This window comes from Delphinus delphis, chromosome 10, assembly GCF_949987515.2.
Source record: "Delphinus delphis chromosome 10, mDelDel1.2, whole genome shotgun sequence".
Lineage (NCBI taxonomy): Eukaryota > Metazoa > Chordata > Mammalia > Artiodactyla > Delphinidae > Delphinus > Delphinus delphis.
Window position 1 is genome coordinate 10,293,380 of NC_082692.2, and position 27,313 is coordinate 10,320,692.

Here is a 27,313-nt window from a genome sequence, read left to right on the forward strand (position 1 = left end):
CTCGTCGTCCAGTCCCCGCGCCAGAGCCGCCGCCGCTGCCGCCGCCGCTCGGGCCTGCTGCAGGTGCGTCTGCGCTGGGGCCAGGCCGGCATCTGCGCGGCCTTCCTGGGCTCCAGCCTGGGGTCCGGCAGAGCACGCGTTCCTGCAGGGCCGAGCTCAGCGGCTGGGTGTGGACCGGGGTCTCACCGGGCCGGACGGGGAGGCGGGGCCAGCCGGCTAGCGGCGCGCCTGCGCGGCTCAAACGCACCCGCCGATTCCGGGGTCCAAGATGGTGGCGGAGGGGGAGGAGGAGCGCGAGGGGGAGGGGAGTGCGCCCAACTTCTGCGGGTGGACCCGGGAGGCAGCCCCGGCCGCAGCCGCACGTGCGGAGGCCCGAGGCTCTGTGTCTTCCCGGCACAGCGCGGCCGAGAGACGAGGGAGGGGAGGAAACGAGGTCGGAAAGTCATGTGGCCAGGGCAGGTGGGCCTGGTAGGCTGCTGTGAAGGGGGAGACCCCGGGGTCCCCGGGCAGGACGTCCCCTTGGACTAGAGTCACTCTGGGCATTGCAGCCGCCCGGGTGGCAGATGTGGGGTGGCCTAGGCCGGCTGGTGGGCCTGGGAGGAGCGGCCAGATCCGCACATAGTGTAAAGCTGCAGCCTTCGGGATTTGCTGAGCTGTGGGGCTGTGGGTGCGAGATGCTGAAGGAAAGGAGAAGTGGGCATCAAGGAGGATGGTGCCCTAAGCCTTTGTAGGAAGAAGTTTTGGGGAAACTTCCGGAGTTCGGGCTTGGCTGTGTGAGGTGGGAGCACCATCTTGAAGCCTTGGGAGGTTGGGAGATCCAGCGAGGTAGGAGAAAAACCAGGAGAGGATGGCGCCTGGAAGCCGGGAGGAGGAAGTGGTTTCCGGAGAGGTGGTCAAGTAGGAGCCTTGGGTTTAGCAAGGCTGGTGACCTTGACAAGAGCAGGCGGTAGTAGGGGAGAGGGAGTGAGTCTGCCAGTGTCGATACCTGGGGGCTAGAGTATTGCATTTATTTAGCTCATAGGTGTTCAAAAAGTATTTAGTGAACAACTGTGTAAGTTTTTGCAGTTCCTTTGCAATGTACTTACTGTGTATTTTATTTTTTAATAAATTTATTTATTTTTGGCTGCGACGGGTCTTCATTGTTGCCACGTGGGCTTTCTCTAGTTGCGGTATGCGGACTTCTCACTGCGGTGGCTTCTCCTGTTGCAGAGCTCGGGCTGTAGGCGCACGGGCTTCAGTAGTTGTGTCTCGCGGGCTCTAGAGCACAGGCTCAGTAGTTGTGGAGCACGGGCTCAGTTGCTCCGCGGCATGTGGGAACTTCCCGGACCAGGGCTTAAACCCGTGTCCCCTGCATTGGCAGGCAGATTCTTATCCACTGCGCCACCAGGGAAGCCCATTATCATGTATTTTAAATTAATGTTCTGTAAATTTTTTTTTCTCGAATTCCTAATATAACCTTATATTTATTGTGTTTTTCAGAATTGGTGGGGTGCCCCCTTTCTCAACAGGGAACCTGAGACATTTTTCTTTTTTTCTAATTGGGTAGGTGAGTTTCCAGTTTCACAAGAAAGCCTGGTTAAGTAGGTACTGCCATTCACCCAGAGTAATATCAGTGTTTGGGCACCTATCCTGCACCCAGAAAGCTCCCAATGACTGTGATGAATGAGTTTTTCTCTCCTGAGGCCTTTCTTCCCACCTGAAGGTAAAAGCAAGGCAGGATAATTGGTGGCTTCACCCAGGGCATTTTTCACCCCTGAGGGCTTTTGGACCAGATAACCTGAGTTCTTCCTCTTCTGACTCAGCACAGTGGGGACCTTCTACCCTACCACCGCACCACCCAGGTATTTGCTTTTGCACTTGAATCGGGATGTGAGCTTGCGGAAGCTAGAACCACTGCCCACCCTGATCCCTCAGAAACGCAGATAAATGTTGGCACAGAGGATGCTTCCGATGAATACTTTGAGGTAGCATCTTGAAAATAGACTTATGTTCTGAGCATTTACAATCATGGAGATAAACTTCAGGTGCCACTGTTCTAAAACGTGTAAAAGTTTTGTTCTTAATCTCTCCTTTGTTTTCACATTTACCGAGAGACTTGGAGAACATCTTGTAAGTTAATGGAAAATTTAGCAAAACAATTCCTACATTCATTTAAAAAAAGAAATCATGTGATGACTAATAAAACAGGCAGTAGACCTGTTTAGTTTTTGTAACCCACAAGACCAAAATTATCTCACTGATGCATTACTTCAGATAGACATGAAAAACTTAGACTCCACTAATAAATTAGTATGATAAAAGATTTGAAATAAAAAGAATATACATATTTAAAAATATTTTAATTGTATACAGTTCATGAGTCTGTTTATATGCATATATATGTTTATATATATATAAGATATATGTGTATGTCAGTAGACATTATAATTCACATAAGATGAGAACTAAAGCTGTCTTCCCCCAAAGTACTTGCTCATTGCATTTCCTAGACAAACAATCTAGATACTAGTGGTTTTTGGAAATATTGAAACATGAGCAAGGAAAACTTTTTTCCATTTTATCATTTTGAGTTCAGTATTATGGTGAAAGTAATTATTATTACTCAATAATGAGAACATTTGAATAGAAAAACTTAGATGAAAAATTAATAGATTAATAGATGAATTAATTAATTAGATGAATTAATAGATGAAAAATTAATAACATTTTACCCAGATAATACAAGTCTTAATTTTGTCAATTCTAATTAAAAACTCCTTCTTAATAATCTCAAATTTTTGACAACTCTTTATAATTAGCAACAAATTCAGTACTTAAGTTCAGAGTAGAGTGAAGAGTTGCCTTCATGTCACAGCTGTCCAGCAGAAGACCCACCATTTAGACGCTCATGCAGAAGAGCTGTACATATAGCAGTATAGTCAATTGCTTTATGTTGATGCCTTTGTTGATTGGATTTTAAATCCTTAAATCCTTTTAAATGCTTAATGACTTTAAAAATCCTACCTTCATGTCTAAGAAAAAACATGACACTTTACTCAGGAGTTGGTCTAGAATTCTTTGAAAATAAGTGGGAATGTTTTCTAACATTTAAAAACTTAACAGGAAGAAAATAATTTTCTGGATCAAAGTGATGTCTCCAGATTTAAATATTAGAAAGCAACAGTGCAATCAAACATCTTTGAGAGAAATAACGGAACATATTAAGCACAAAATAGCATAAGTAACTTCATGCAACATACAAGGAGCTTTTAGTAAAGTGAAGCAGTTTTAGAAACATTAATCTTTACAGTGTTCATCAAGATGGGCAAGTTTAACATTTATCATCTATGACAACATCTTAAAGCCTCAGCTGGATCTGAGAAAAACCCCTTTTCTTGATAATTATTGAAGCTGAGTGATGGGAACATACAACGAGTTAGTAATACTATTCTATTTTTGTATATGTTTAAATTTTTCCATAGTTAAAAAAATAAAGCATAAACTGTAGATAGCTACACCGTTACTGAGGTGTTCAAGTAGTTAGCTTTTCCAAGTCAACTGAAGTTTGTCAGAAGCTTACGCCCGTGCTGGCGGAAAATCCTGCCAAGTTGTTTTCCTCATGCTTTAAATAAAGCACTGGGGGGCTTTCTAGGATAGTCGGGCATCCCCATTGTTGCAGGCTGCAGGCTGCCCACCAGAGTGGCCCTCCTTGGCCACTGGGCATCTGAGCCTGCCCACCTTCTCCCCCTGGCAGCCAGGGGCCTTTTTTGGCACTATCTTTGCCTCTAACCTCATGACTGCAGAGGGTCTTGTCCCCTGAGGTGGTTCTGGAAACCAGCACTACACTATTTTTCTCTAACCTACTGTCTTTTTCAGAATTCCAAGCTACTTGTCCAGTCTTTTTGATTAAAGCAGAGACAGGTTACAGTGAAAATTTGTTGACATTTTGTTTGCTTCTTGTTGTTTTTAAGTGAGGTTTATTGAAATGCAACTTATATACTCTAAAATTCACCCTTTTGTTACACAGTCTATGAGTTTTGTAAAAACACCACAAAATAAAGACATAGAATTTTCCCTGGTCCTACCTGCCTTCCCTTCCCTCAGTCCCTGGATATCATGGAGGTGCTTTCTGTACCTGTAGTTTTGCCCTTTCAGAACATCATATAAATGGTCTCAAACAGTAGGCAGCCTTTTAGGTCTGCTTCCTTCACTAAGCATAATGCTTTCCTTTTTTCAAAAGAAAGCACCTTTATTTTTATTTTATTTTATTTTTTTGCTGTAGGCAGGCCTCTCACTGTTGTGGCCTCTCCCATTGCGGAGCACAGGCTCCGGACGCGCAGGCTCAGCGGCCATGGCTCACGGGCCCAGCCGCTCTGCGGCATGTGGGATCTTCCCGGACCGGGGCACGAACCCGCGTCCCCTGCATCGGCAGGCGGACTCTCAACCACTGCACCTCCAGCAACTTTATTTTTGAAATAATTTTAGGTTAATAGAAATGTTGCAGACATAGTATACAGAGTTCCCATATACCATTTACCCTGTTTCCCCTAAGGTTAACACTTTATTTAGTTTAGTACAATGATCTAAACTAGGACGTTTACATTGATATAGTACCGTTAACTAATTGGCTCACTTCATATGTTGCCACTAATGTCTCTTTTCATGTCTCGAATCCAGTCTGGGATCCCACAGTGCATTTAGTTGTCATGCCTCCTTAGTCTACAAACTGGGACATGTCCCCAGTCTTTATCCTTCATGACCTTGATAGCTTTGTTGAAGAGTACTGGCCACTTTTGCATTGAATGCTTGCTCAGTTGGGGTCTGTCTGATGTTCTCTTACAATTAAATTGAACTAATGCATTTTGGGGAAAAATACCACCCAAGTGATGTTTTGCTCTTCTCATGGCATCACATGATAGACGAAGATGAAGTAGTATGAGGGAGGTAGATGAAGTCAGTATGTCTTAGAACTGGTGATGTTAACTTTGGTTACTTGGTTAAGGTCGTATCTGCCAGGCATCTCCACTGTTGTATTACTATTGTGTAATACTTTGAAAATGCATCCGTGTTGCACGTATTACCAGTTTTTTCTTTTTATTGCTGAATAAGATTTCATTGTATGGATGAATCACAATTTGTTTACCCTTTTAAGAGTTGATAGACGTTTGGTTTGCTTCCAGATTTAGACCTGGCACTATCTGCTAGGCCTGTTGAACATCAATAATTTCACAGAACACCAACATCAGGCAAGGCTACCCTGTGATCACGATGAATCCGGACAAAAATAAGACAACTCCATAATTAGGTCTGAAGCTAGACATAAATAAGAACTTTGTCTAAACCACTAAAATGGCAAAACACCCTCCTATCCTGGCTAATAGGAGGGCTGCTGCCTCTTGACCAATCCCAGCTCAAGCCTCCCTTCACTCCTTCCTCCTAGATCACACTCACTGAATTATCCAATTAAAGTATACTTTTTCCTGACAGCATCCAATCCAGATCAAAGCCTCCTTCCTGACCCTCCCCAGCTTTACCAAACACAAGACCAAATCCTGTAATAAATCCTTCCCAGCACATCACCGGGACGCCTGCAGTTCCTCACCGTGAGCTGCTCCGTCCCTGCACTTGCTCAGCTGCAGGTGTGTTCTAGACTTCTGCTGGAGAGCACTGACAGTGCAAACAATATATAAACACACCGGTTGAAAATCCTCACTTCCACTCTTGTCGCCATACATCCTACTTCTCACCCCAATTCTTGTTACTAATTTCTTGGGAATTCTTCCATTTATTTTTTAAACACAAATGCAAGTAAGTACTATGGTATAACTTGTATTCCCCTTCCTTCCTCTTACAAGGTGCTATTTACACCTGACTTTTGTCCCCTATTCTGGAAACCTCTATCAGATTAGAGGGGACAGCTCATTCTGTTTTTTATTTTTAACATGTGAAATCTGAACATGGGAAAGATTTATGGAATGAAATAATCTGATTTGGCACTAACAGAGTTTGGAGGCTCATCTTCCAGACATTTATTTTTAACCTCTCTGAATACCCTCTGCTCTACTGATATCAACACTCACTTCTGAAGCCAGTGAGCTGTCTGCTTATAAATACTGAGTCAACCAGCAAATCACATTTAATTAGACTTTGTTCATTTGGGTCGTTGTTGTTTAATTGTAGTAAAATACATATAATGTAAAATTTACCATCTTAACTGTTATTTGGGGTGCGATTCAGTCGTGTTAAGTACATTCACATTCTTGTGCATCCATTCTCCAGAACTCTTTTTATCTTGCAAAACTGAAACCCATTATTTTTATTTTTAAACCATTTTATAGTTTACATGCAGTAAAATTAACCCTTTTTTAATGCAGAGTCCTATGGGTTGTGACAACACAATCATGTAACCACCACCACAATCATGATGTAGGACAATTCTGTCACTCCCCCATATCCCCTCGTGCCCTTTTGTGTATTCACTCCTCCCTGGTCCGGCAGCCACTAATATGTTTTCTGTCCCCATAGTTTTATCTAGTCCAGAATGTCATATACGTAGAGTCATACGTGCATTCTTTTTTATAGCAGCCATGTTGCATACTGTGAATGTGTCATTGTTTATTGAACTCATCCCCTGCAGATGGACATGTAGGTTGTTTCTAGTCTCTTGCTGTTAATCACAGTAGTCTAAAGAACAGCCCTGTAGGTATGTCATTTTGGATGTGTGCAAGTGTCACTGTTGTAAAACTACCCAGACTTGGGAGTGCTAAGTCAAAGGGAAAATGCATTTGTTTTTGATAGGTTGTCCTCCAAGGGGATTGGAAAGTTTTGGGAAATGTGTTATTTTTCTATTTTTCCTGTATATACAGACCTTTAATCCTGAGTTCTGCCAACAGTGTGATCCACTAGATAGAAGTCAGCTATGTCAGTTACCCTTTTGATGTCATGGATCTGAATATTGCCTTTCTCTGTGTCTGTTTTTCTTTTATATAACTCCTCGGATAGGTAAAGATTTACTAAATGTGCTTGAAGACTCGCAAGTGTCTTTGAGACGATGTCATCTTAACCCTATTTGTTGTCATAGCGCATATCTTCCCTGCCTAGTTCAGTTCTCAGAATTTACATTCTCATAGAAGCTATATTTTGATGCAAAGTTGAGAAGCCAGTGGTTTTCATACCTTTTTGAAAGCATCAGAAGCTGTGTTTCAAATGAGTTCTCCCATCTGACCCCTTCCCAAGTCTCTGAGGCTGTGGTTCTCAAACTCGCATACTCATCAGAATCACCCGGAGACAGAGATGGGCCCCACTGCCAGAGTTCCTGATTCAGTGGATCTGGGGTGGAGCCCATGACTTTGCATTTCTAACAAGATCTCAGGGGATGCTGCTGATGCTGGTCCAGGGACCATACTTTGTAAACCACTATTCTGGGCACCTAGGAGCGCTTGAGAACACACAATGAAAACAGCTGGTTTAGAGGATGAACACCCTGAAAATTGCTACAGAAGATTTCTGTTAAGGGCATTCTTTTGCATATATGTGTATGTGTGTATGTATATATTTGCAGAAATACCAGTATTTTCTGATTGTTTCTCTTTGTTTTGCGATTTTTCTAAAGCCCGTCTCAATAATTAGTGCGACGCAGAGAACCTGATGCCACCTCTCCGGATTGTCCCAAGCTGTTTACTTTCCCAGCTGCATTGTGGATTGAAACCTCCAGCCTCTATACAAACCAAGATTTGCCTAACAATGGCTCGTCCAAGTTCAAGTAGGTCTTCGCAGCCTGCCCTCTCATCTCCAGTGGAATTTGAAATACCTGAAAGTTCCTGCCCTGTGAGGGGGAATGTCTGTATTGAAGTGGGTACGGGGCAGGATGGTGGAGAAAGTCGCTCTGTCCTGTTGTCCTTAGGGAAGCCCTTTCTAGGACAGGGTCAGAATTATCTCTCAGTAGCCAAGTTAAGTCCATTTAAGACATTCTGTTGCTTCTTCAGAATGTTTGCGTTTAAGCTTTTCACACATGATTTGTATTTTAAACCCCTCACCTCTCGGCAGGGCAGGAAAGCTAGTGATCGTGCTGTGGGTACTATGGGGTTAAATTTTCTACTAGACAGAAATGATTTGTATCTCTACCTGACAAAAACCTGCAAGTCAACTCTGACCTACAAATCTATTCATCAGTAGGATGACAGAGTTTACATTTGAGGTAGAAAAGACCTTTAGGGTAAAGTTCTACGGGTGAACTTTAGGTCTGTAAGGATGTTTGTAGGTTTTGAATCCAGGAGTCACGTAAATAGTTCCTAGAAAAGTACTGATGTATTTTCTTATTAAGCATCTTGTTCTTTCAGGAGATTAGATCAGATTACAACCTCTAACCCACCCAGACTGGGTTTCTTTTTCTGAATTCTTCCTGGTTGGACAGCTTTCGTGGGCCCTGCTTTTCACACTGGTCTGTCTCTGAAAGGGGTGCGAATTCAGGCAGAGCGCTAGTGCGGTTGGCAGGCCACCGGGCTGGTTGCACGCAGGGGCACCGTGTGCCTAGACCGTCTTCATCCCGTTGAGCTCGTGCTGCTGAAAGCATGGTCCCAGAGCTCCAGGCCCGAGCGGGAGAGGGGGCCGGAGCCTCTGCATCTTCTGTTTCTGAGGCTCTGCTTTTATTCTTTGTTTATTCTTGCCAGTCGTCAGGGAGGAAGGGAAGGGGAGGAGAGATTTGGAGCCTCTTTTGAGATTCTCTGTCCTGGGCTAGCCGTAGCACTGGCTCCGGACGCGCAGGCTCAGCGGCCATGGCTCACAGGCCCAGCCGCTCCGCGGCGTGTGGGATCTTCCCGGACCGGGGCACGAACCCGCGTCCCCTGCATCGGCAGGCGGACTCTCAGACACTGCGCCACCAGGGAAGGCCCCATTAGCGTTTTTTAATCCTCATAGTAGCCACCCTTTACGGAAGGCACTATTGTGCACGTGAAACAGCCAAGGAAACCCAGGATAGCAGAGGGTCAGTCATTCACATAAAATCTCGCTTGCGGGAGATGGGGTGGGATGCAGGGCCAGTGCTGTGCACCCCAAGCCCCTATCTCTTTCTTAAGACGTTGTACACTCACACATCAGGTGCCTGGGGGCGTCTTCATGGTACGAGAATGATTTTCATTTGCTTATCGTAAAGTATAATTTCACGCAAGGTCAAGTTTCAAAATACAGGCAGTTGATTTGGGATGTAAATGTCCAGATGGTGCACTGAATTGACCAAGATTTTATTTCCTCTTTAGGTATGGCTGACTTCCGGAAGTGTTTTGCAAAAGCCAAGCACATAGTCATCATTTCAGGGGCTGGCGTCAGTGCTGAGAGTGGGATACCGACTTTCAGAGGAGCGGGAGGTTATTGGAGAAGATGGAAAGCTCAGGTTAGTCATGTCTCCACAACAGCGAGAGGCTCTTCTGCATGAAGCCATCATAGTGTTTGACTCGCAACCTATACCCACTCCTGACACCCAGAGAGGAAAGTTTTGAAATTTACCATGACCCTTTTGTCCCATTTGTTTTGGCATCGACACACGGTCCGTATGATTAAGATCTCAGATTTAAGCAAAGCAGCCTCTTTCCTTTCTTTCTAGGCATGTATTGACTGCACTTATTCAGATAACAATTGGGTTTCTTCCAGTAACTAAAGTGGAACCAGAAAACTTTGGTTAGCATAATTCATTACTTTTCTATCGATGTTGAAATTAAGAATTACACATTTTTAAAAAGTTTCTCTGAACTTTTCATGTGAAAAACAGTGTTGAATTGTTAAAGGCTTAGGCCTTGATGCTCAAAACTTTACATGAAGGTCATTAGGATGTAAGTTCTCTGGGGCATGCAGTTTTTTTAATTCAGTTTTTATTGAGGTATAATATATTGGGAAAAACCCAAACTTTTTGGCCAACCCCATACATGCAATAAAATTCGCCAATATAAGTGTACAATTCAGTGAGTTTTAATAAATGTATACAGTGGTGCAGCCACCACCAGGATCACGGTGTGGAACATTTCTGTGCCCCAGAATATTCCCTCAAGGCCCCTGTAGGCAGTCTCCTCCCCTCCCCCTGGCCCAGGAGATCCCTAGTTTTGGAGGGCAGGGAAATGTGCCTGTTGCCTTCATCGCTCTATCCCCAGCTCCCAGAACTCTGGCACATGTAGCCGCTTATCAGATTTCTGTTGGTCGAAAGAAGGCAATCATGAGTAATTACTTCAATGCGTGACTTCCAAATTTCACAGGTAGTTTCTTACCGAGGGAAGGGTTAATGAATCTGCCCTTCCTTCCCCGAATGAATGTCTCAGGCTGGCACATGTTTAGGATGTCTTGTCACCTCTCTGCTGCCCTCCCGGGCGAGTCTGGGGATCATCACCTTAAAGGTGAGGGAGGGGAGAAAGGAGAGCAGAGGGCCCTTAGGGTCCCACAAGAAGGAGCAGCTGCGGAGGGCAGTCCCTGGGTCTGAGAAGCAGGGTGGGGTGGGGGCGGACGGGGGTGCTCAGCGGGCATCAGGAGGGCCTTCCAGAGGGGTGGTCGGTGGTGTCAAAGCAGCTCAGGGTCTGTGGGGACCCAAAGAAGTCAGTCGACGGTTTGAGTCCACCTGTGTTCCAGGGCTGCAGCTTCATGGGCTGCCTGTGACCGCTTCGGGCCACCGGAGGTCTAAGTGGGGACAGGAAGGAAGGAGGTACAGGGTTGATGTAGATGATGGTCCGCTCCTCCGATGCAGGCTGACTTTAGCACCAGGTCCAAGGGTGACCTTTATAGTAAAATACATAATCCCAACCCTGCCTCAATCCGTTTATGGAACATTTCAGCCATTGCCAAGGGTTCCCCTCCCCCGAGCTTCCAGCCCCAGACAGCTACGGACCACACTGCTCTTCCACCGTCGATGAGACTTGCCTCTCCTAGAAGAGGAATCGCACTTTAAAAATATGTATTTTATACATATCCTGTTACTATAATGTATATACTATTTTTTATATGTGTAGCTGTGTGTGTGTGTGTGTGTGTATATGTGTAGCTGTGTGTGTGTGTATGTGTAGCTGTGTGTGTGTGTGTGTGTGTGTGTGTGTGTGTGTGTACCTATCATTATAGTTATAAAAACCGAGGTTTTCAACTATGGCCATTATACCTCAGTTGGGCATTTTGCATTTTACTTTTCTTCCTGGATAAATGAGCTTGGCATCCTGTAATGTGGAGCTCCATGGAAAACTGGATTCCAGACTCAATTACCTTCCCGCTGGTTACTCGACTTCACGTTCGTAACTTACTCGAGTGGAAGATGAGGCAGGTTGCAGTCTCCCTGCGTCATCACTGGGGAAGTTAAACCGATTTCTCCAAGGTCCCTCGTGAGCCCCAGGCCCCGCCCTGTGGCTGCCACGCCACATGTACCTACACGGACGTGTCCCTGTGGGCACCTCCCAAAGCTGCCACTCTGCTTAGAACAAAGGGGCCCTGGGAGTGTCCCGCCGGCTGCAGCAGCCCTGCCGCCCGGCTTCTGGAGCATCAGAGCTTCTTTCCCTCCCTGACCCCTGCCTCCTTTCTGCCCCCCAGGACCTGGCCACCCCTCAGGCCTTTGCCCGAAACCCATCCCAGGTGTGGGAGTTCTACCACTACCGGCGGGAGGTGGTGCAGAGCAAGGAGCCCAACGCCGCTCATCTGGCCATCGCTGAGTGTGAGGCCCGGCTGGGCAGGCAGGGCCGACGGGTCACGGTCATCACGCAGAACATCGACGAGCTGCACCGCAAGGCTGGCACCAAGAACCTTCTGGAAATCCATGGTGAGGGACCCTCGGTCTTCCGTGGGAGGGGGGAACCAGACCTGAAGACACAGGTGCTGCCATGGCCCAGCTGGGCCCACTGCATCTTAACAAGACCCCAGGTGTCTGGAATGTGGCCCACCCTGCCTGGAGAAGCCCCGCCTGCTCTGCTATATGCTCTCCCCTCCCTGGGTGTCCTGTTGAGGGGCCTTATGTTCCCAGACAGCCCCCCAAGCTGGGCTGAGGGAAGCAGGAGGCTTGGGCCATTGAACCGCTGTGGCTTCAGCAGGATCCAGCTCCGGAAAGGCCTGGCATCCCCGGGGGAACCATTTACTCTCCCTGTGTCCCCGATCGGCAGTGTCCGCCGAGGCTGTGCTTCTGCTCAGCCCTCGAGCCTTTAGGGAGCTTCCAGCTCAGTGACCTTCGCTGCAATGAGCCCAGCAGGTCTGTGACACCGCGGAGCTTGTCTTGGATCCCTCTGGCTTCCCTTCTCTGCGCTTAATGACACCCTTCTCTTTCCTCTTCTTAATCCTCTCCCCTTTTTGCTCTCACCGAAAATCTAATCAGTTCATTCATACAAGAGCATAAATGGGTATGCAGGAATTTCTTCCCAAGGGCATTTAATAGTCTACAAAAGTTCAATCCCAAGAAACGCATTTCAAATTGTGGAATTTCCAGAAGCAGTGACCCAGTGGGGCTCCAGGCTCCCTCTAGTGTAGCTGTCTCCTCAGAAAATAAGTCTCTGGATGGCCTTGCTTAGATCACATACCTCCCTTTTGACCAAACACTGCTGCTAGAAGGATAGGCTGCTACGATGGGACCAGTCTGGAGCTCGTGCCCAAGCTTGTATCTGGGGATGTGACTGACAGCTCTGTCAGCTTGGCCTGGGATAGAGGAGAGGTGGCTCCCCAAAGAAGGAGTCCTGGCCAGAATGGAACAGTGTGTGTCCACCGCAGTGTGACGTGCTCAACACTGGGCATGGGGTGACTATTTAGTGAATTGAGATCACCTTTTATTGGTTAAGCTCAATAAGTCATTGCTAGTTTTCACAGTTATTTTCTTCGTTTGTTAGTTGATTATTTATTGAGCTGCTTTTGTAGAAAAGATTCAAGCTTTATTAAGTCAAAATTAAGATTCTGTAAAGCACGTCCCAAGCTATCGAGCCTTTATCAGTCATACACTTAGTAAATCCTGCCCTTAGGGTTAGATTGGCTTCTTCTGCCCAACTGACTACTTCAGTTCCACCCGAACATCAGGGCAATCAGAGAGCTCCTTAGTCACGCAGTGAGTTATTTCATCCGCCTCTCTCTCCTACAGGTTATGCAGTCCAGGAGGGCAGATGTTCTGGCTTGTTCAGTAGTACTGCATGCCTTTATTATGTTCCCTGTGATGCCTGGGGTAGGCCCATTTGTTAAAACGATGTATAAAACAAAATTATTTCGTACCCTTTTAGACGTGGAGACAATTGCGCCTGATTATACTAAATTCCAGTCTTGTTTAACTTCTGTTTTTCAGGTAGCTTATTTAAAACTCGATGTACCTCTTGTGGAGTTGTGGCTGAGAATTACAAGAGTCCAATTTGTCCAGCTTTATCAGGAAAAGGGTAATTATACTGCACTTCAGAATAGACGTGTGTCGTTTTGTCTTAAGTTGAATATAAATGCAAAGAAATTGAACATTCATCTAAGATGCCCATGGATATTTATGCGAAATAAAACTGGGTACAGTACAGCTATATGATCAAAGAAGTATTGTGCTCACAGTTTACAATGTTAAGTGAAAACAACGGAATCTAACTCTATACAGTATGATCCCAACTTTGTATTTAAACACACACACACACACACACACACACACAAACACAAACACACCATGTTGACGTATCTTTATATAGATAAAAGTCCAGAAGAAAATACAACAAAATATTAACAGGAGTGGTAAGATTATGGACAATTTTGATTTCTTCTTTATATATATCTTTCTGAATTTTCCAACCTTTCTATGATGAACATTTACTATTATTATAATTAGGGCAAAAAATTAAGAGTAGACTCAGAATATTGAGAAAAATTCTACCTGGCTATTTTAAATCAGTATAAATTATCCATGTAACTTATTAACATAATGTCATTGCAGATGATTCCAACTAGGATGACATATACCATGCAAATCATGAAACTCTCCTTAGCACAACAGGTACTCCAGCCGCTTCCCACATACAAATTCCCTCTCCTGAGGTAGAACCAGTGGTAATCAACTGTTTGGTGTCCATCCTCCTAGTACCCTTCTAAGTCAGTGTGTATTCATTAGGAGTTTTGTACCATATACTGCCAGGCAAAGAGTCAGTCTCATTGGGTTATCTTATTTCATTGTTCTTCGATTACACCAGTGACGTTCTTTCTTTTCTGATACTATTTACTTCAGGGCTCCAGAACCTGAAACTCAAGATGCCAGAATCCCAGTGGAGAAACTTCCCCGGTGGGTAAAAATCTTTGATCTGTATTTGGTGTTCCAGATTGCAAAAAAAAGAAAATTAGGAGTCAAAATCCAAGTTCACTTGGTGAGATGCCTCTTAGATGTGCAAATGCCGAAACCAGCCCTGATCTATGAGGCCAAGGGCGAAAGGACAAAAGGTGAACCAAGCCAGGCTTAAGAGAAGTGCTTCCGTCTCGTCCCTTTCTCCTGTGTGTTATGGCGGGATCATTTCAGGTGTGAAAGTTTCAGCAGCTGTTATGTGGTAGACACTTAGCAGTGTATACGAGGCGTAGAGGCTGGCATCCCGGGACTAACTGGTCCATAAGCCTCGGCTGCTACCCTCTCTGTCCTCCTCCTAATCTTCAGAGTTATCAATCCAGGGTCACGGAGGCAGGAGGAGGTCTTGCAAAGGTGAAGTTGTAGGGCCAAATAGAATTTTTGTAGAGTAACAACAACAAAAAACTTGTATGTGAGTTTTTCAAAACTAGACATTAAAATAGCGCTTCCAAAAGTGTTTCTTAGAGCACTAGATCCATATGAAGTTATAGGCATTACTTGAAAAAAAAGATGTCATGTGCTCAAATAAATACGGAAGCGCTAGATTGAACGAAGTTAAAGTATGTTTCCTTTACTGCAGGACTAATCAGAGCACTGAATATGTGAAAGTACACTGTTACTCTCTAAAAAGCGATTATGTTAGTATTTCCCTGGTTGACTTAACCTTTTTTATTTTTCTTAATAAGGGTTTCCATTATTAAATTCAAAGTTTTGCTCTAAAAGAATGTTTTCATTACTAAATTTTGAAGTTTTGATCTGAAAGTTTTGATCTAAAAGAATCTTGAGTAGGAGATTAATATGATGAAAATGGTGCTTGGGGGAGATTATTTTAGAAGGTAAATTGTAAGATGACCTGGGGTAGTAGCGAGTGAAAGATGAGAGATTTTTAGGAATTGACGCTGGAGAACTTGGCTAGAGACCGGGCAAGAGAGAGGTGAATCTGAGAGAAGAAAGAAGGAGGTCACTGATGAAATTAGCAAGCAGTTGACGTGTTAGAGGCAAACCTCAGCCCAGTACATTCCTCCTGGGCCTGGCTGACCGTGAGCACGACCGTGCCCATGACCGTGGGGAAGCGGCTGGGGAAGAGACAGCTGTTTAGAAGAAGAGCGAGCCTGGCTGAAACGCCTCCACCAGCACGTCAACCCGGTGCATCCAGACAGAATAGAAACTTCATAAGGGCAGGTAGAACTACACCTTCAGGACAAGCTCATGTGGGCTGGAGGGAAGGGATGGGGGATAGGAAGGCTCAGAGTGACCTACCTGGACAGACTGGCCCTGGTGCAGCTCCTGGCTGTCCCCGATCCACTTGGGCAGATCTTCCTGAGAGCAGGTCTTGGGGTTGGCTTAAGGATGACACTCTTCCAGGTGTGAAGAGGCAGCATGCGGGGGCCTGCTGCGACCTCACGTGGTGTGGTTTGGAGAAAACCTGGACCCTGCCATCCTGGAGGAGGCTGGCAGGGAGCTGGCCCTCTGTGACTTGTGTCTCGTGGTAGGTCATGCCCGTCCCTGATCCTCGGGAGGCTCTGAAACACCAGGCGGGGGGGTGGGGGTGGGGGTTGCTTCCTCGCTCCCTCCCCCTCTTTTCCTTCCTCCCTCTTCCCCTCCTTCTCCCTCTCTCCCCCTCCACCCTCCCTTCCTTCCTTTTCTTAAGGGTGTGTTGAGAGTCGGGGGGTGCCCTACAGAAAAACTAAGAAACGGTGAATAAGATACGATCTCAAAATATGAAACTAGGGAAGACCATGTCTGGGGGTTCTCAAAGCCTTTCCCCCCAGAAGAGAAATAATGAAAAGAGCATGTTATTGGTTCTGATTTTGAAGGTAACACATGCTCGTTATTAAATTTGAGAAAATACAAAAAAGTATAAAATTATAAAGAAGACATTAGAGATCACCAATAATTCCACAATCCAAAAATAGTCCCTGTTAGCATTTTGGTGTGATCTCTTCTAGACCAGAGGGGAGCAAACTATGATGTACATTGTCTTGGGAACAAAGTTGTATTGGAGCATAGCCGTACCCTTCCTTCTGTGTATTGCCTGTGGCTGCTGTCACACTGTAATAGCAGAGTTGAGTCTTTGTGACAGACTGCATGGCCTGCAAAGCCTAAAAAATTTACTATCTGGCCCTTTACACAGAGTTGACCCACCCTGGTCTAGACCTCTGCTTATGTAGATGTAGACATATTCAAATTTGAAAGTGGGTTCATACTGTATGTCCTGCTTGGAAGCTGCTTTGTTCACATAGCAGTTCACTTAGCCGATTTCATGCCCGTACGTCCAAATCCACGTCACCTTTTAACAGGCTGCGTGGTGGTGTTCCTTTGTATGGATGTAAAAGGACATAGTTAACCAATCCTCCGCTGTTGGACACTTAGGCTGTTTCAGATTTTGATATTTTAAAACAATGCTATGATGAATGTCCTTAGATGTAACTCTTAGCAGGCTCTTCAAGTTATTTCCTGAGGGCAGATTTCCTGGAAGTGGAATTAATGGGACAAAGGGCATGCACATTTCAGATTCTCCTAACACATCTCTAAAAGCAGAAGCAGCCTCTCACGGGTGTGTGTTCATTCAGCCGGTATTTCTTGAGTGCGTCCCACTGTTGAATCTAGTATCAATGTGCTCGATAGACGGTTAAGCAAGGAAAGCTGGCTTGTAAAACTTGGTCTGGTCTCCCTGCTCTTGTAAAGAATGTTTATAAATATATATTCGTAGGGAAAAGCCTGAAAGAATATACATCAGAATGCGAACAGCGATAATCTTGGTAGAAGTAGGATTATGAATGACGTGTATGTGTTTTCTCTTTGTATTTTCTAACTTAAAAGGAACCTGGATTATTTGCATCTCTTCAAAGAGCAGAAGCAAAACTAAAACGAACCCCCTTTGGGTGACGCTCGAGTCATTTCTTTGCCATTCTCTCCGTGTGTGCAGCTCTTGTCTTCGTATCGCGTGTCCTTCCCGAATTCTAGGGGTCAGCCAGAGGGGCGCCTCCTGCCTCCCTGTTTGTCCCTCAGACGCTCTCCACTTATCCCATCCAGCTTAGCTGTCCTCACACCCGCCACCACAAACTGGCCCAGGTTTCTGGTAGGTTTTCTGAAAAGCTGTTTCCTCTCCACGGTGTGGTCATTTGTCCGTTTCCGTTTGTTTGCTCTGTAGGTGGGAACTTCCTCCGTGGTCTACCCCGCCGCCATGTTTGCCCCCGAGGTGTCTGCCCGGGGGGTACCGGTGGCCGAATTTAACATAGAAGCCACCGTTGCAGCGAACAGATTCAGGTACCGGGATCACCAGGGTGGGAATGCACGCTATTGAGCGGGTTTGGACGTGCTCATCCAAGCAGATTTCTACTATTCTAATTTAAAAACACGGAGTTTGTGTTTTCTTATTTGGCCTATAGTTGCTTTGATGGAAGAAAACAAAGTATTAAACCTAGATGAAGGTAGCTGTGTCTTTTTACGGGAAGTTTGCCATAGGGCTTTTGTTTTTCACATTTTGAAAGTTCTTCCTTGATTCTTCAGACTTGACTTTTATTTGTATTTTTAAGCTAGATTTAGTGATGGCATTTAGAGGTAGGTCAGCCGAAGACTCGGCACGTCAGCCCAGGAGATACCCATGCGGAACTGCATCTCCCACGCTTCTCACCGTGGGGCTCCCTGGGCAAATTCCCCTTTGGTCTCACTGTCAAGAATATTTGTACTTGTGGCCATATGGTGATACTGATCCTGTTTCCCAAATTTGTGTGCAAAGCGTAGATTATCGCAGTATTCATTTGCAGTCTCATTCTAGGTTCCATTTTATGTCTTCACCTTTGTTCTGCTTTTTTTCACCCCTGCTTTTCTCTCTTCATTTTTAATGTACTTTATATATTCTTGTCAGTCTGTTTAATTCCTTTCCAGAATAAGGTAGACTATAAACTAATAAATAAATATGAATAAATAAAAGAAAACTTCACTGAAGCTTCTTGTCACTACTTTAGTCAGTGGTTTTTACCTCAGGTTTTAAAAATCTGATGACCCAGGAGATTCTGGTGTAATTGGTGTGAGGTGTAGCCTGAGCCCCATGACTTTTATAAGCTTTCTAGGTAATTCTAATGTGCAGCCAGGATGAGAACCAATGCTCTTTTTCATTGGAATAAAATCGTGTCACAGACAGTATGGAAACACTCAGATATAATCCTCTTCAGGTGAGTGAGCTGACTTTCTTCCTAGACTTCTCCAGGTCTTTTTAGTCAGCTACAGCCTATGTGCTTAGACCATAGTTCTTCATTTGTGTGTAAGAGGTGGGAACTAGGAAGGCGCCTTTTAAGTTTATTTATTTGATTTATTTATTTTTGGCTGTGTTGGGTCTTTGTTGTTGTAGGCAGTCTTTCTCTAATTGTGTCGACGGGCTTCTCATTGAGGTGGCCTCTCCCGTTGTGGAGCACAGGCTCCAGGCACACAGGCTTCAGCAGCTGTGGCACGCGGGCTCAGCAGTTGTGGCTCACGGGCTCCAGAGCGCGGGCTCAGCAGCCGTGGCACACGGCCTAGCCACTCCGCGGCATGTGGGATCCTCCCGGACCAGGGCTCGAACCCGTGTCCCCTGCACTGGCAGGTGGACTCCCAACCACTGCGCCACCAGGGAAGCCCCAGGGAGGCACCTTTTAAAACATTGCCTTCTGTGTGAAACTTATACTCTGAAAATGACAGAATGCTGCTGGAAGAAATACAGAAGACCTAAGTATATGGAAGGACAAAGCTGAAAAGAGTCCAGAAAATAAACCTCATGTTTATAGTCAATTGATTTTTGAAAAGGGTATGAAGACAAATCAGAAAGGGAAAGAAGAATCTTTTTAACAAGTGGTGCTGGAACAGCTGGATAGCCACCTGCAAAAGAATGAAATTGGACCCCTTAATTACACCATAAACAAAAGTGGGTCACAGACCTAAATGTAAGAGCTAAAACTATAAATTTCTTAAAATATAGGAGTAAATCTTTGTGACCTTAAGTTAGTCAAAGCCTCCTTGATATGACATCAAAAGCACAAGTAGCATAAGAAAAATGGAGAAATTGAACTTCATCAAAGTTAAAGCTTCTGTGCTTCAGCGGACACCACCACTGAAATGAAAAAGACAGTCCACAGAGTGGGAGAAAATATTGGCAAATCTGATATTTTAAAGGAACTGGTATCCAGAATATATAAAGAACGCTCACAACTCAATAATGAAAAGACGAATAACCCAATTAAAAAGTGGGCCAAAGATTTGAACAGATACTTCTCCAGATATATATATACATGGTCAATAGGCATATTGAAAAGATGCTGAGCATCATTAATCATTAGGGAAATGCAAAACCACAACCAGATACCACTTAACCACTAGCATGGCTATAATTTAAAGAATGGAGAATCCCAAGTGTTGGTGAAGAAACTGGACCCCTCATACATCGCTGGTGGGAATGTAAAATGATTCAGCTGCTTTGGAAAAGAGTATGGTGGTTCCTCAAAAGAGTACATACAGAGTTGACATATAACCCAGCATTCTACTCCTAGGTATGTGGTGAAGAGAAATGAAAATATGTGTCTACACAAAAATGTGTACATGAATGTTTATAGTAGCATGGATCATAATGAAAGATGGAAACAACCCACATGTCCTTTAACTGATGAATGGATAAACAAAACTTGTTATCTATACAGTGGAACGTTATTCGGCCATAAAAAGAATGAAGTACTGATACATGCTACAACATGGATGACGCTTGAAGACATTATATTCAGTGAAAGAAGCCAGGCACACAAGATCACATATTGTATGATTCTGTTTTGTACGAAATATCCGGAATAAGCAAATCAGCAGAGACGGAAGGTAGATTAGTGGTTGTCTAGGGTTGGGGTAGGGAGGAATGGGGAGTAACCAACTGCTAATGGGTGCAGGTTTACTTTGGGATGATGAAAATGTTCTAAAGTAGCTTGTGGCGATGGTTGTACAGTTCTGTGAATATACTAAAAAACCTGTTAAATTATACCTTTTAAATGAGTGGATTGTATGTGAATTACATCTCAATAAAGTTGTTCTATTAAAAAAGTTATTGTCTTCTAACCTATCCACTAAAATATTGGTACATTGTGGCACTTACGTGTAGCACCTGGGCCGCTTAGCATCATCAAAAGTAACATCGCAGCCAGGTAACCCAAGCCTCTTGTCTGCTTGGAAGAGCATCAGAACGCTCCCAGGTGGGGACAGGGTAAATTTTCTGAAGCAGGAAATGTGGTTCATCCCCAAATTCTATTTTTATTCTAATGTGGCTTATTTTCAGTCAGTTGATCTCCAGCTCATCTCTAATAAGTGTACAGAAAAGTACACGTCATTGTAGAAAAGTAAAATGCAGATAGGGAAAAAGAAGAAAATAAAACTCGAGTGTTTCCACAGCCCAAGATAAGAGTTGGCCTCTGCCTTTCACGCTCAGGACTGACCAGCAAGGACTGGGCATCCATCGTGTTGGTCTTCACGTGAAAGGAAATGGAACTTGGTGGTTTTCCATGCAAGTTAAGAAGAGATTCTTGGCACGTACTAATGATATCACTTCATAAGTTGGGCCTCCTCAAGCCGCAGACCTGCTGCAGCTGCTACTCTTCTTCAACCAGAATTCTTCAGCTTCACGTCCTGAAAACCTGCCGTGTCTCTGTTTAGACAAACAGGCTACTTGCTAGTCAGAGACTTGGATCGGATGTGGACAGCACCGACCACAAGAACCACGAGAACAGATGCTCATGGGTTTCTTTGGGAGCCGAGACCCTCTGTACCACGGAGTCTGGGAATTTTCCCAGATGAGTATAACTGACCAGTGAAGCCAGCAATGCTTTTGTCTAGGCGTCACCAAAGCTGACATTTAGAAGAGGCATGGGTGATCATCTTCTCATCCTACTCAGTGTTTCAAATGGGGAACCAAGCCCAGGGTGATTAAGAGGCTTGTTTAAACACGCAGCTCAACAAAAGCAGAAATTTCTCACATCTTATGTGTAACAGATGTTGGCTGAACTTTAGTTAGGTCAAGGGGTGAGCAAACTGCTGCCTGTAGGCCAAATGCACCCACCATGTTTTTTGTAAATAAAGTTTTATTTGGAACCTAGCCACCGCCACATGTTCCTGTATTGTCTGTGGCTGCTGTTGAACTTCAACAGCGGAAGTGAGGAGTTGCAGCAGAGACCGTCAGGCCTGCAAAGATGAAAATATTTACTCTCTGGCTCTTTACAGAAAGCAAATTGCCAACCCCTGCTCTAGGTTAATAAGAAAAATGAGAATTGGAATGATATCTCCTTTTAACCTGATTTTCTTCGTTACCTAAATAGATAGTGGGAATGCTGCCTCTGTTTTAAACTTGGATCTCACAAGAGTCCTTCGACCTTGTACAAGTTGTTTGGATTCTTTGCCCCAATTCTAATTTAGAGACTAAGTCGTGTAGAATTTACCTCCCACTGAAATGTATTAATAGTTTCAAGGTGTTAATTTAATTAGTTCCAGTTTTTTTTTGTTTTTTTTTTCCCTGTCCCAGATGGTTGTCTGAGATGATTTCTGAAAAACTGTTACACTAGGCATTTTCAGATTTAGGCTTCAAGCTGTTACTCATTCCCAGAGGTCCTTGGCAAGTAAGGGTCTGCGTGCATTTGTTGAGGCAGAAGTGGGATTTGTGCTCCCGAGACACTGGTGTGCAGGGCTCTCCAAGCACCCTGGCCCTCCACGCCCTGCAACCACCTGTTGTTCATCTTTGCATTTCTCTAAACTTTGGAATTTAGTCAAAGCCCATAATTGTTTATTTAGCACCTACTATGTACTAGGCACTGCTCTGGGTGCCTAGGATAGGATATATTAGTAAACGATACACAAACCCTACCATGTGAAGATGGCATTCTAGCGGTGGAGGCAAATCGTACACAATAGGGATAATAAGTGCGCAGATTCTGTGGCCTACGACAAGTGGGGATTAGGCCGTGGGAAAAGCAGAGGTAGAGCTGGGGGGAGCAGGTGGGTTGCAGGACTCAGTGGATGGGTGGGGGGAGCCTCACTGAGAAGAGGCCTGAGCAGACTTGGAGGAGGGGAGGGAGTTAGCTAAAGAGGTGTCTGGGCTAAGAGCTTTCCAGATGCCGGGACCAGCTGGAGCAAAGTCCCCAAGGGGAAAGCAAGCCTGGGCGGTTTGAGGGGCAGCAGGGAGGCCAGCATGCTTGGAGAGGAAGGAGCGGGGAGGCGCTCCAGGAGAGGTAGAGGGGTCAGTACGGTGAGGAAGTGACCTGTGTGCTGGGCAGGTGCTCCCAGAAGAAGCTCACTGCAGGTGGAGTTGAGAAGTCTCAGGAATTCTTAGCTAGAAGATGGTTTTATCGCTTGTCTTATTTATGTATTTACTCCTCAAGAGTATAAAGAGGTTAGTTCTTTTAATTTACAGCTGATCACATTTGATAGGGAAGGCCCGTGCTCTCCCAGGCAAAGGGGCCCTGTGGTCTGTTAACCAAAAAAGTCACTTAAAGCAAGAATATAATAAAAAAGGACACGTAAGTATTTCATTTTCATTTAAAGCATAAATGTGCATTCATTTGCCTTTTTTTTTTCTGATAGAGCCAAAGGCCTTTTCGTTAGTGGGAATCTACTGACTGGAGCTCACCTTTCTTGCATAAATCATATTCATAATCCTCCTGGTGTTCCCCAAATTTCCCTGAAGAGAAAAATCACCTGAGCCTTTATTTTATAAAACAAAACAGATAACCAAGAAAATCAGACCCCAAGGCCCCGGTCTGGACTTCCTGAGTCAGAATAGCCAGGGCAAGAGGGCTGTTTATTTGTATATTTAACGAGTGACCTAGGTGATTCTTATCATCAGGAAATCTTGGAAAACACTGGAATACAACTCCTGGTTTAGATATTTTTCTGTTTATTTGTGTTTTGGGGGGGCCACGCTGCGAGGCTTGCAGGAACTTAGTTCCCCCACCAGGGGTTGAACCCATGCCCTTGGCAGTGAAAGCACAGCGTCCTAACCACTGGACCACCAGAGAATTCCCTGTTTTTTCTTTTTTTAAGTGGAGAAAGAACATACAAAAAAACTTTGAAGCATTTTACCCTCATCTTGTCCACCTACATCTAATTTGACAGAATTGTTTTTAATAACATGTTATGTCTTTCCAAAGCATTCAGCTAATTTTCCTAGAAATAATCCTCTTTTAATAGCTATATTTTTGCATTAATTAAATTTTTAATTAAATTGGATCATTACATTAACCAATAAAAGTGGCATGAACATATTCTGGGCGAAACACAGTGGTCTTGGTTATCCTACAATGGGAGGGATGAGGGGAGAGGCACCAGGCTGCTAGAACAGGGGTCTTCAAACACCTTTGTTCTTGTACCCCGTTTACACTTTTTTTTTTTTTTTTTTTTTTTGCGGCACGTGGGCCTCTCACTGCCGTGGCCTCTCCCGTTGCGGAGCACAGGCTCCGGACGCACAGGTTCAGTGGCCATGGTTCACGGGCCCAGCCGCTCCGCGGCATGTGGGATCTTCCCAGACCGGGGCACGAACCCGTGTCCCCTGCATCGGCAGGCGGACTCTCAACCACTGCACCACCAGGAAGCCCCCCCGTTTACATGTTTAAACTTGACATCTAAAATTTATCAAAATCATTGAAAAAGATGTGATTCCGAATTACTGGAAATAAAATACCGACATTTAAAAATAAAACTGCCATTATCCTAAACTGCCATTTAAATGTATCCAGTCAAATCGAAATGTCACAACTGCTTGATACCCACGTCATCCATTTACAGAATAAATATACAAGCCCTTTTTAACAATGAGAACCTTCACATTTTTTCTTTTTCTCTTTGAACTGGTATTCCCATCCTACTTCTACCGTAGAAATTTATATTAATGTATTTTTATGCTTGGAAAATCTTTTGTTGACTATCCTATTATATTCTGCTGTAAAATATATGAGTTACTGAACTATTTTCAAGTTAAAACTTAAAAATTGTTCCATTGAAAAATTCTTGTAGATGGAATTATCACTGCAGTAATTTATAGTACTAAGTTGTTGAAAACAACAAATGATACATTTTGATTAATAATTCCATAAAAGTAAAACTATGGGAAATGCATCTCTTAATAGATGCATGGGGCATGAGTTTTTTGAATTAGTTCGGGTATCCATGGCTGAGTATTACGCATTGTTAGAAGGAGACGGAGTTCATGTTGTTGTAGCCCAGTCGGCCTGTGGTCACAGGAAACCTGTATTCTGAGAAGATCATGTTTCCTGACCCACTGCAGTGAGCGAGACCCCAGAGGAGCCGTGGGGCATGTCCCCAAACAAAGGAAAAGATGGAGTTATTATAGGATTTGGAAGGAGGGTTGAGTTCAGGTAAAGTTTAAATGAAGCAGTTTTTGATAGACTCAGCAACTAGCAGGGCTGTGGGTGTGGAGAGGGGTCAGATCTTCTCTGGCTGCAAAGTGGCCGCAAGGTCCTGTTTCCTTGAAGGTAGATGTGGAACCCTGGTCCCAGACATCCCTTACCTGGAGCTCTGCACCTGGGTTGGAAGTAAGGCTGCTTCTCGGAGGCTTAGGTCCTCCAGATGCAGGATATTTCATTCTTTACTGCCGTCATACTGGTAGTGTATGATTTTAGAGGACAGAATTCCTACTCAGTGAGTAACAAAGCAGTGGTCGCTCAAAGAAGGGAGTTGTTACGATACTGTGCAGCTTGTCCTGGGGGAAAAAAATTGTGTTTCTTGCTAGCTTTGCAGCTGGCTGTATCTGTGTCTCTTAACTCCAGTCTGAGGGATGGCAGGGAAGATTTTTACTGGCCGAGCTAAATTTTGCCTTTTCAATGTCCAATGTCAATTGTAATTCTTGGTTTTTGCTTTTTTAAAAAAATATTTATTTACTTGGTTGCACCGGGCCTTAGTTGCAGCAGGCGGGCTCCTTAGTTGTGGCACATGGGCTCCTTAGTTGTGGCAGGCGGGCTCCTTAGTTGCAGCTTGTGGGCTCCTTAGTTGCAGCATGCATGTGGGATTTAGTTCCCTGATGAGGGATCGAACCCAGGCCCCATGAATTGGGAGCGCAGGGTCTTATCCACAGGGAAGTCCCAGTTTTTGCTTTTTATAGATGAAAGTACTGAGAAACCTGGGCCTCATAAACCCTGGGCGTGAAAGGAATTTCATTATAGCATCGCCACTCAGATTTTGGACCTCCTTCCAAGTTACACGCTGAAATACCCATAGTAATCTTGAATCACGTTTAGTGATCTGTTCATTGACAATTCTATAAGACCCTCTTTCAATTTTACTGAAAGCAAGGATGAAACGGCCCTGCTTGCATGTGTTACCCGGCCTTTAGAAACCGTTTGTTTTCTCAGATCCACACCGATATTTCAGACATCCCTTTCTTTTCACGTTCTGGGATAAGGCGCCATTGTAAGGTTTGGGATGGGTGAGGTGAGCTGCAGCTTGCTTTGGTAAATAGGGAGGAGGGTGAATGTGGAAAGGGGCACAAGGAAGAACATGTGGAAGCTGAGGCTCTCCGTGCCTGGCTGTGCTTCTCGGAAAGTCCTCAAGGGACTGTGCTGGGGCGGAGCTTTTTAGCGGCCAGTGTTCCACATGCTGCCAGTGGTAGAAGGATCAGAGAGGCCATTTGGTCGGGGATGTCTGTTCGTGGCACAGAGAACAGTATTCAAGGGCTAAGGCATTCATGATTTGTGTTGTATCAAGAATAAGTAATATGACCAAATACTTTTTTCATTTTTAACTGTGCTCAGTTGATTTTCTTATTAACGATACACTAGAATTAGTTGGGTATTTTTTCCCCCTGTCCTAAGTGTTTTCCCTTGAAGGAAGCAGAAGTCGTTGGTTTTTCTTCTTTTCTCTCCCTCCTCTTTCTTGATCTTTGTCTTTTTCCTACTTTCTGACTGCAAGTCAGGGCTAGTCGCGAGTTCAGTGGACGGCTGCAGAGGCCCGTGGCCTCAGGTAAGGTCCTTACGGTCCACATGGCGCATGAGGCTCTTTTTTTCTTGTCCTTATTACCTGTCAGTAAGATTTTGTAAAACTTACAATATGTCAGTTATGAGTTTGGCAAAGCAATCACAAAATACAACCATGTCTCCCCTTCTTCCTTAAAAGAAAATCCTTATTTATAGCACCTAAATTCTAAGCAATTGCTTTCCCAAATTCCCTTGGTGACAGGGGCCAACCCATAGTGAAGTGTCTGCATTTGGAGTTTTCAGAAACTAGATGAAAGAACTGGGCACAGAAACGCATAAGACCGCATTTGTGAGAATGTGAATTTTACTCTGGTTGTAACTAAGAAAGTTGACTTGCTGAAGGAGAATGTTCATCTTGCTCCTAACTCTGCTGTGTTCGTCCTGCTATTTCAGGTTTCATTTCCAGGGGCCATGTGGAACGACGCTTCCTGAAGCCCTTGCGCCTCATGAAACTGAAACTGTTTCTTAATTGCCCTGAGGAAGGAAGAAATCACAGTGCATCTATAAGTACCAGGCCACCAACAGGAGAAACAGTCTTGTGGATGGTGAGCTGAATACTGAAAGGTCTGAATGTATCTTCTGGAATCCAAACTGCTGATAAGTGATGGGACTTAGAGGAAATTGTAGTAAACGTGTTTAGAAGGAGAAGTCACAGAACTTCTCAAGTCAATTCACGTTATCTGGTTTGAACTAAACATAAGATACCTCTGATGTGTTTGGTTGGTTACCGGGAGGGAAACAACTTTGTAATTAGATTGTCTAAAAAAAGTAATTTTTTTTTTTTTGCTATTTGGGTAGAGGGGTAAAACCCTGGTATTTCTGATTTTTGTGCAAGGTTTGGTGGAAAATAATATCCCTTTCTACAGCTGGTAATTGACTGTATAAAGGTGTTACCCCAAGAGATATCTTTGTTGGAGACTTTCTCTTGTCAATGTTTATCTTGTTTGGCTGCCTAACCTCAGTTTCAGGGGGATAGCTTACAACAAGAATTCAGGCAAGGAAGGAAAAGAAATTAGCAGTAAGGTAGAAAATCAGGATGAGAAAAAAGAATAATGCAAAT

General features: G+C 44.4%; 1 protein-coding gene across 5 annotated transcripts; it reads left to right on the top strand.

Annotated features, from left to right (window-relative positions):
• On the top strand, nucleotides 1–27,164 carry SIRT5 (sirtuin 5). Of its 5 annotated transcripts, XM_060021584.1 has the most exons (10): nucleotides 336–459; nucleotides 1,547–1,841; nucleotides 7,592–7,741; nucleotides 9,234–9,367; nucleotides 11,530–11,755; nucleotides 13,250–13,337; nucleotides 14,159–14,212; nucleotides 15,632–15,755; nucleotides 17,421–17,536; nucleotides 26,647–27,164. In XM_060021584.1, exons 3-10 carry the CDS (start codon nucleotides 7,627–7,629, stop codon nucleotides 26,720–26,722), a joined length of 933 nt encoding a protein of 310 aa, XP_059877567.1. In that variant the 5' UTR covers nucleotides 336–459; nucleotides 1,547–1,841; nucleotides 7,592–7,626; the 3' UTR covers nucleotides 26,723–27,164. The 5 variants fall into 5 exon arrangements, with proteins under 5 accessions (XP_059877568.1, XP_059877567.1, XP_059877572.1 ...); XM_060021585.1 differs by lacking the exons at nucleotides 336–459; nucleotides 1,547–1,841 and adding an exon at nucleotides 1–63; XM_060021589.1 differs by lacking the exon at nucleotides 1,547–1,841 and having other exon boundaries at nucleotides 442–459.
• Nucleotides 27,165–27,313: the final 149 nt, after the last annotated feature.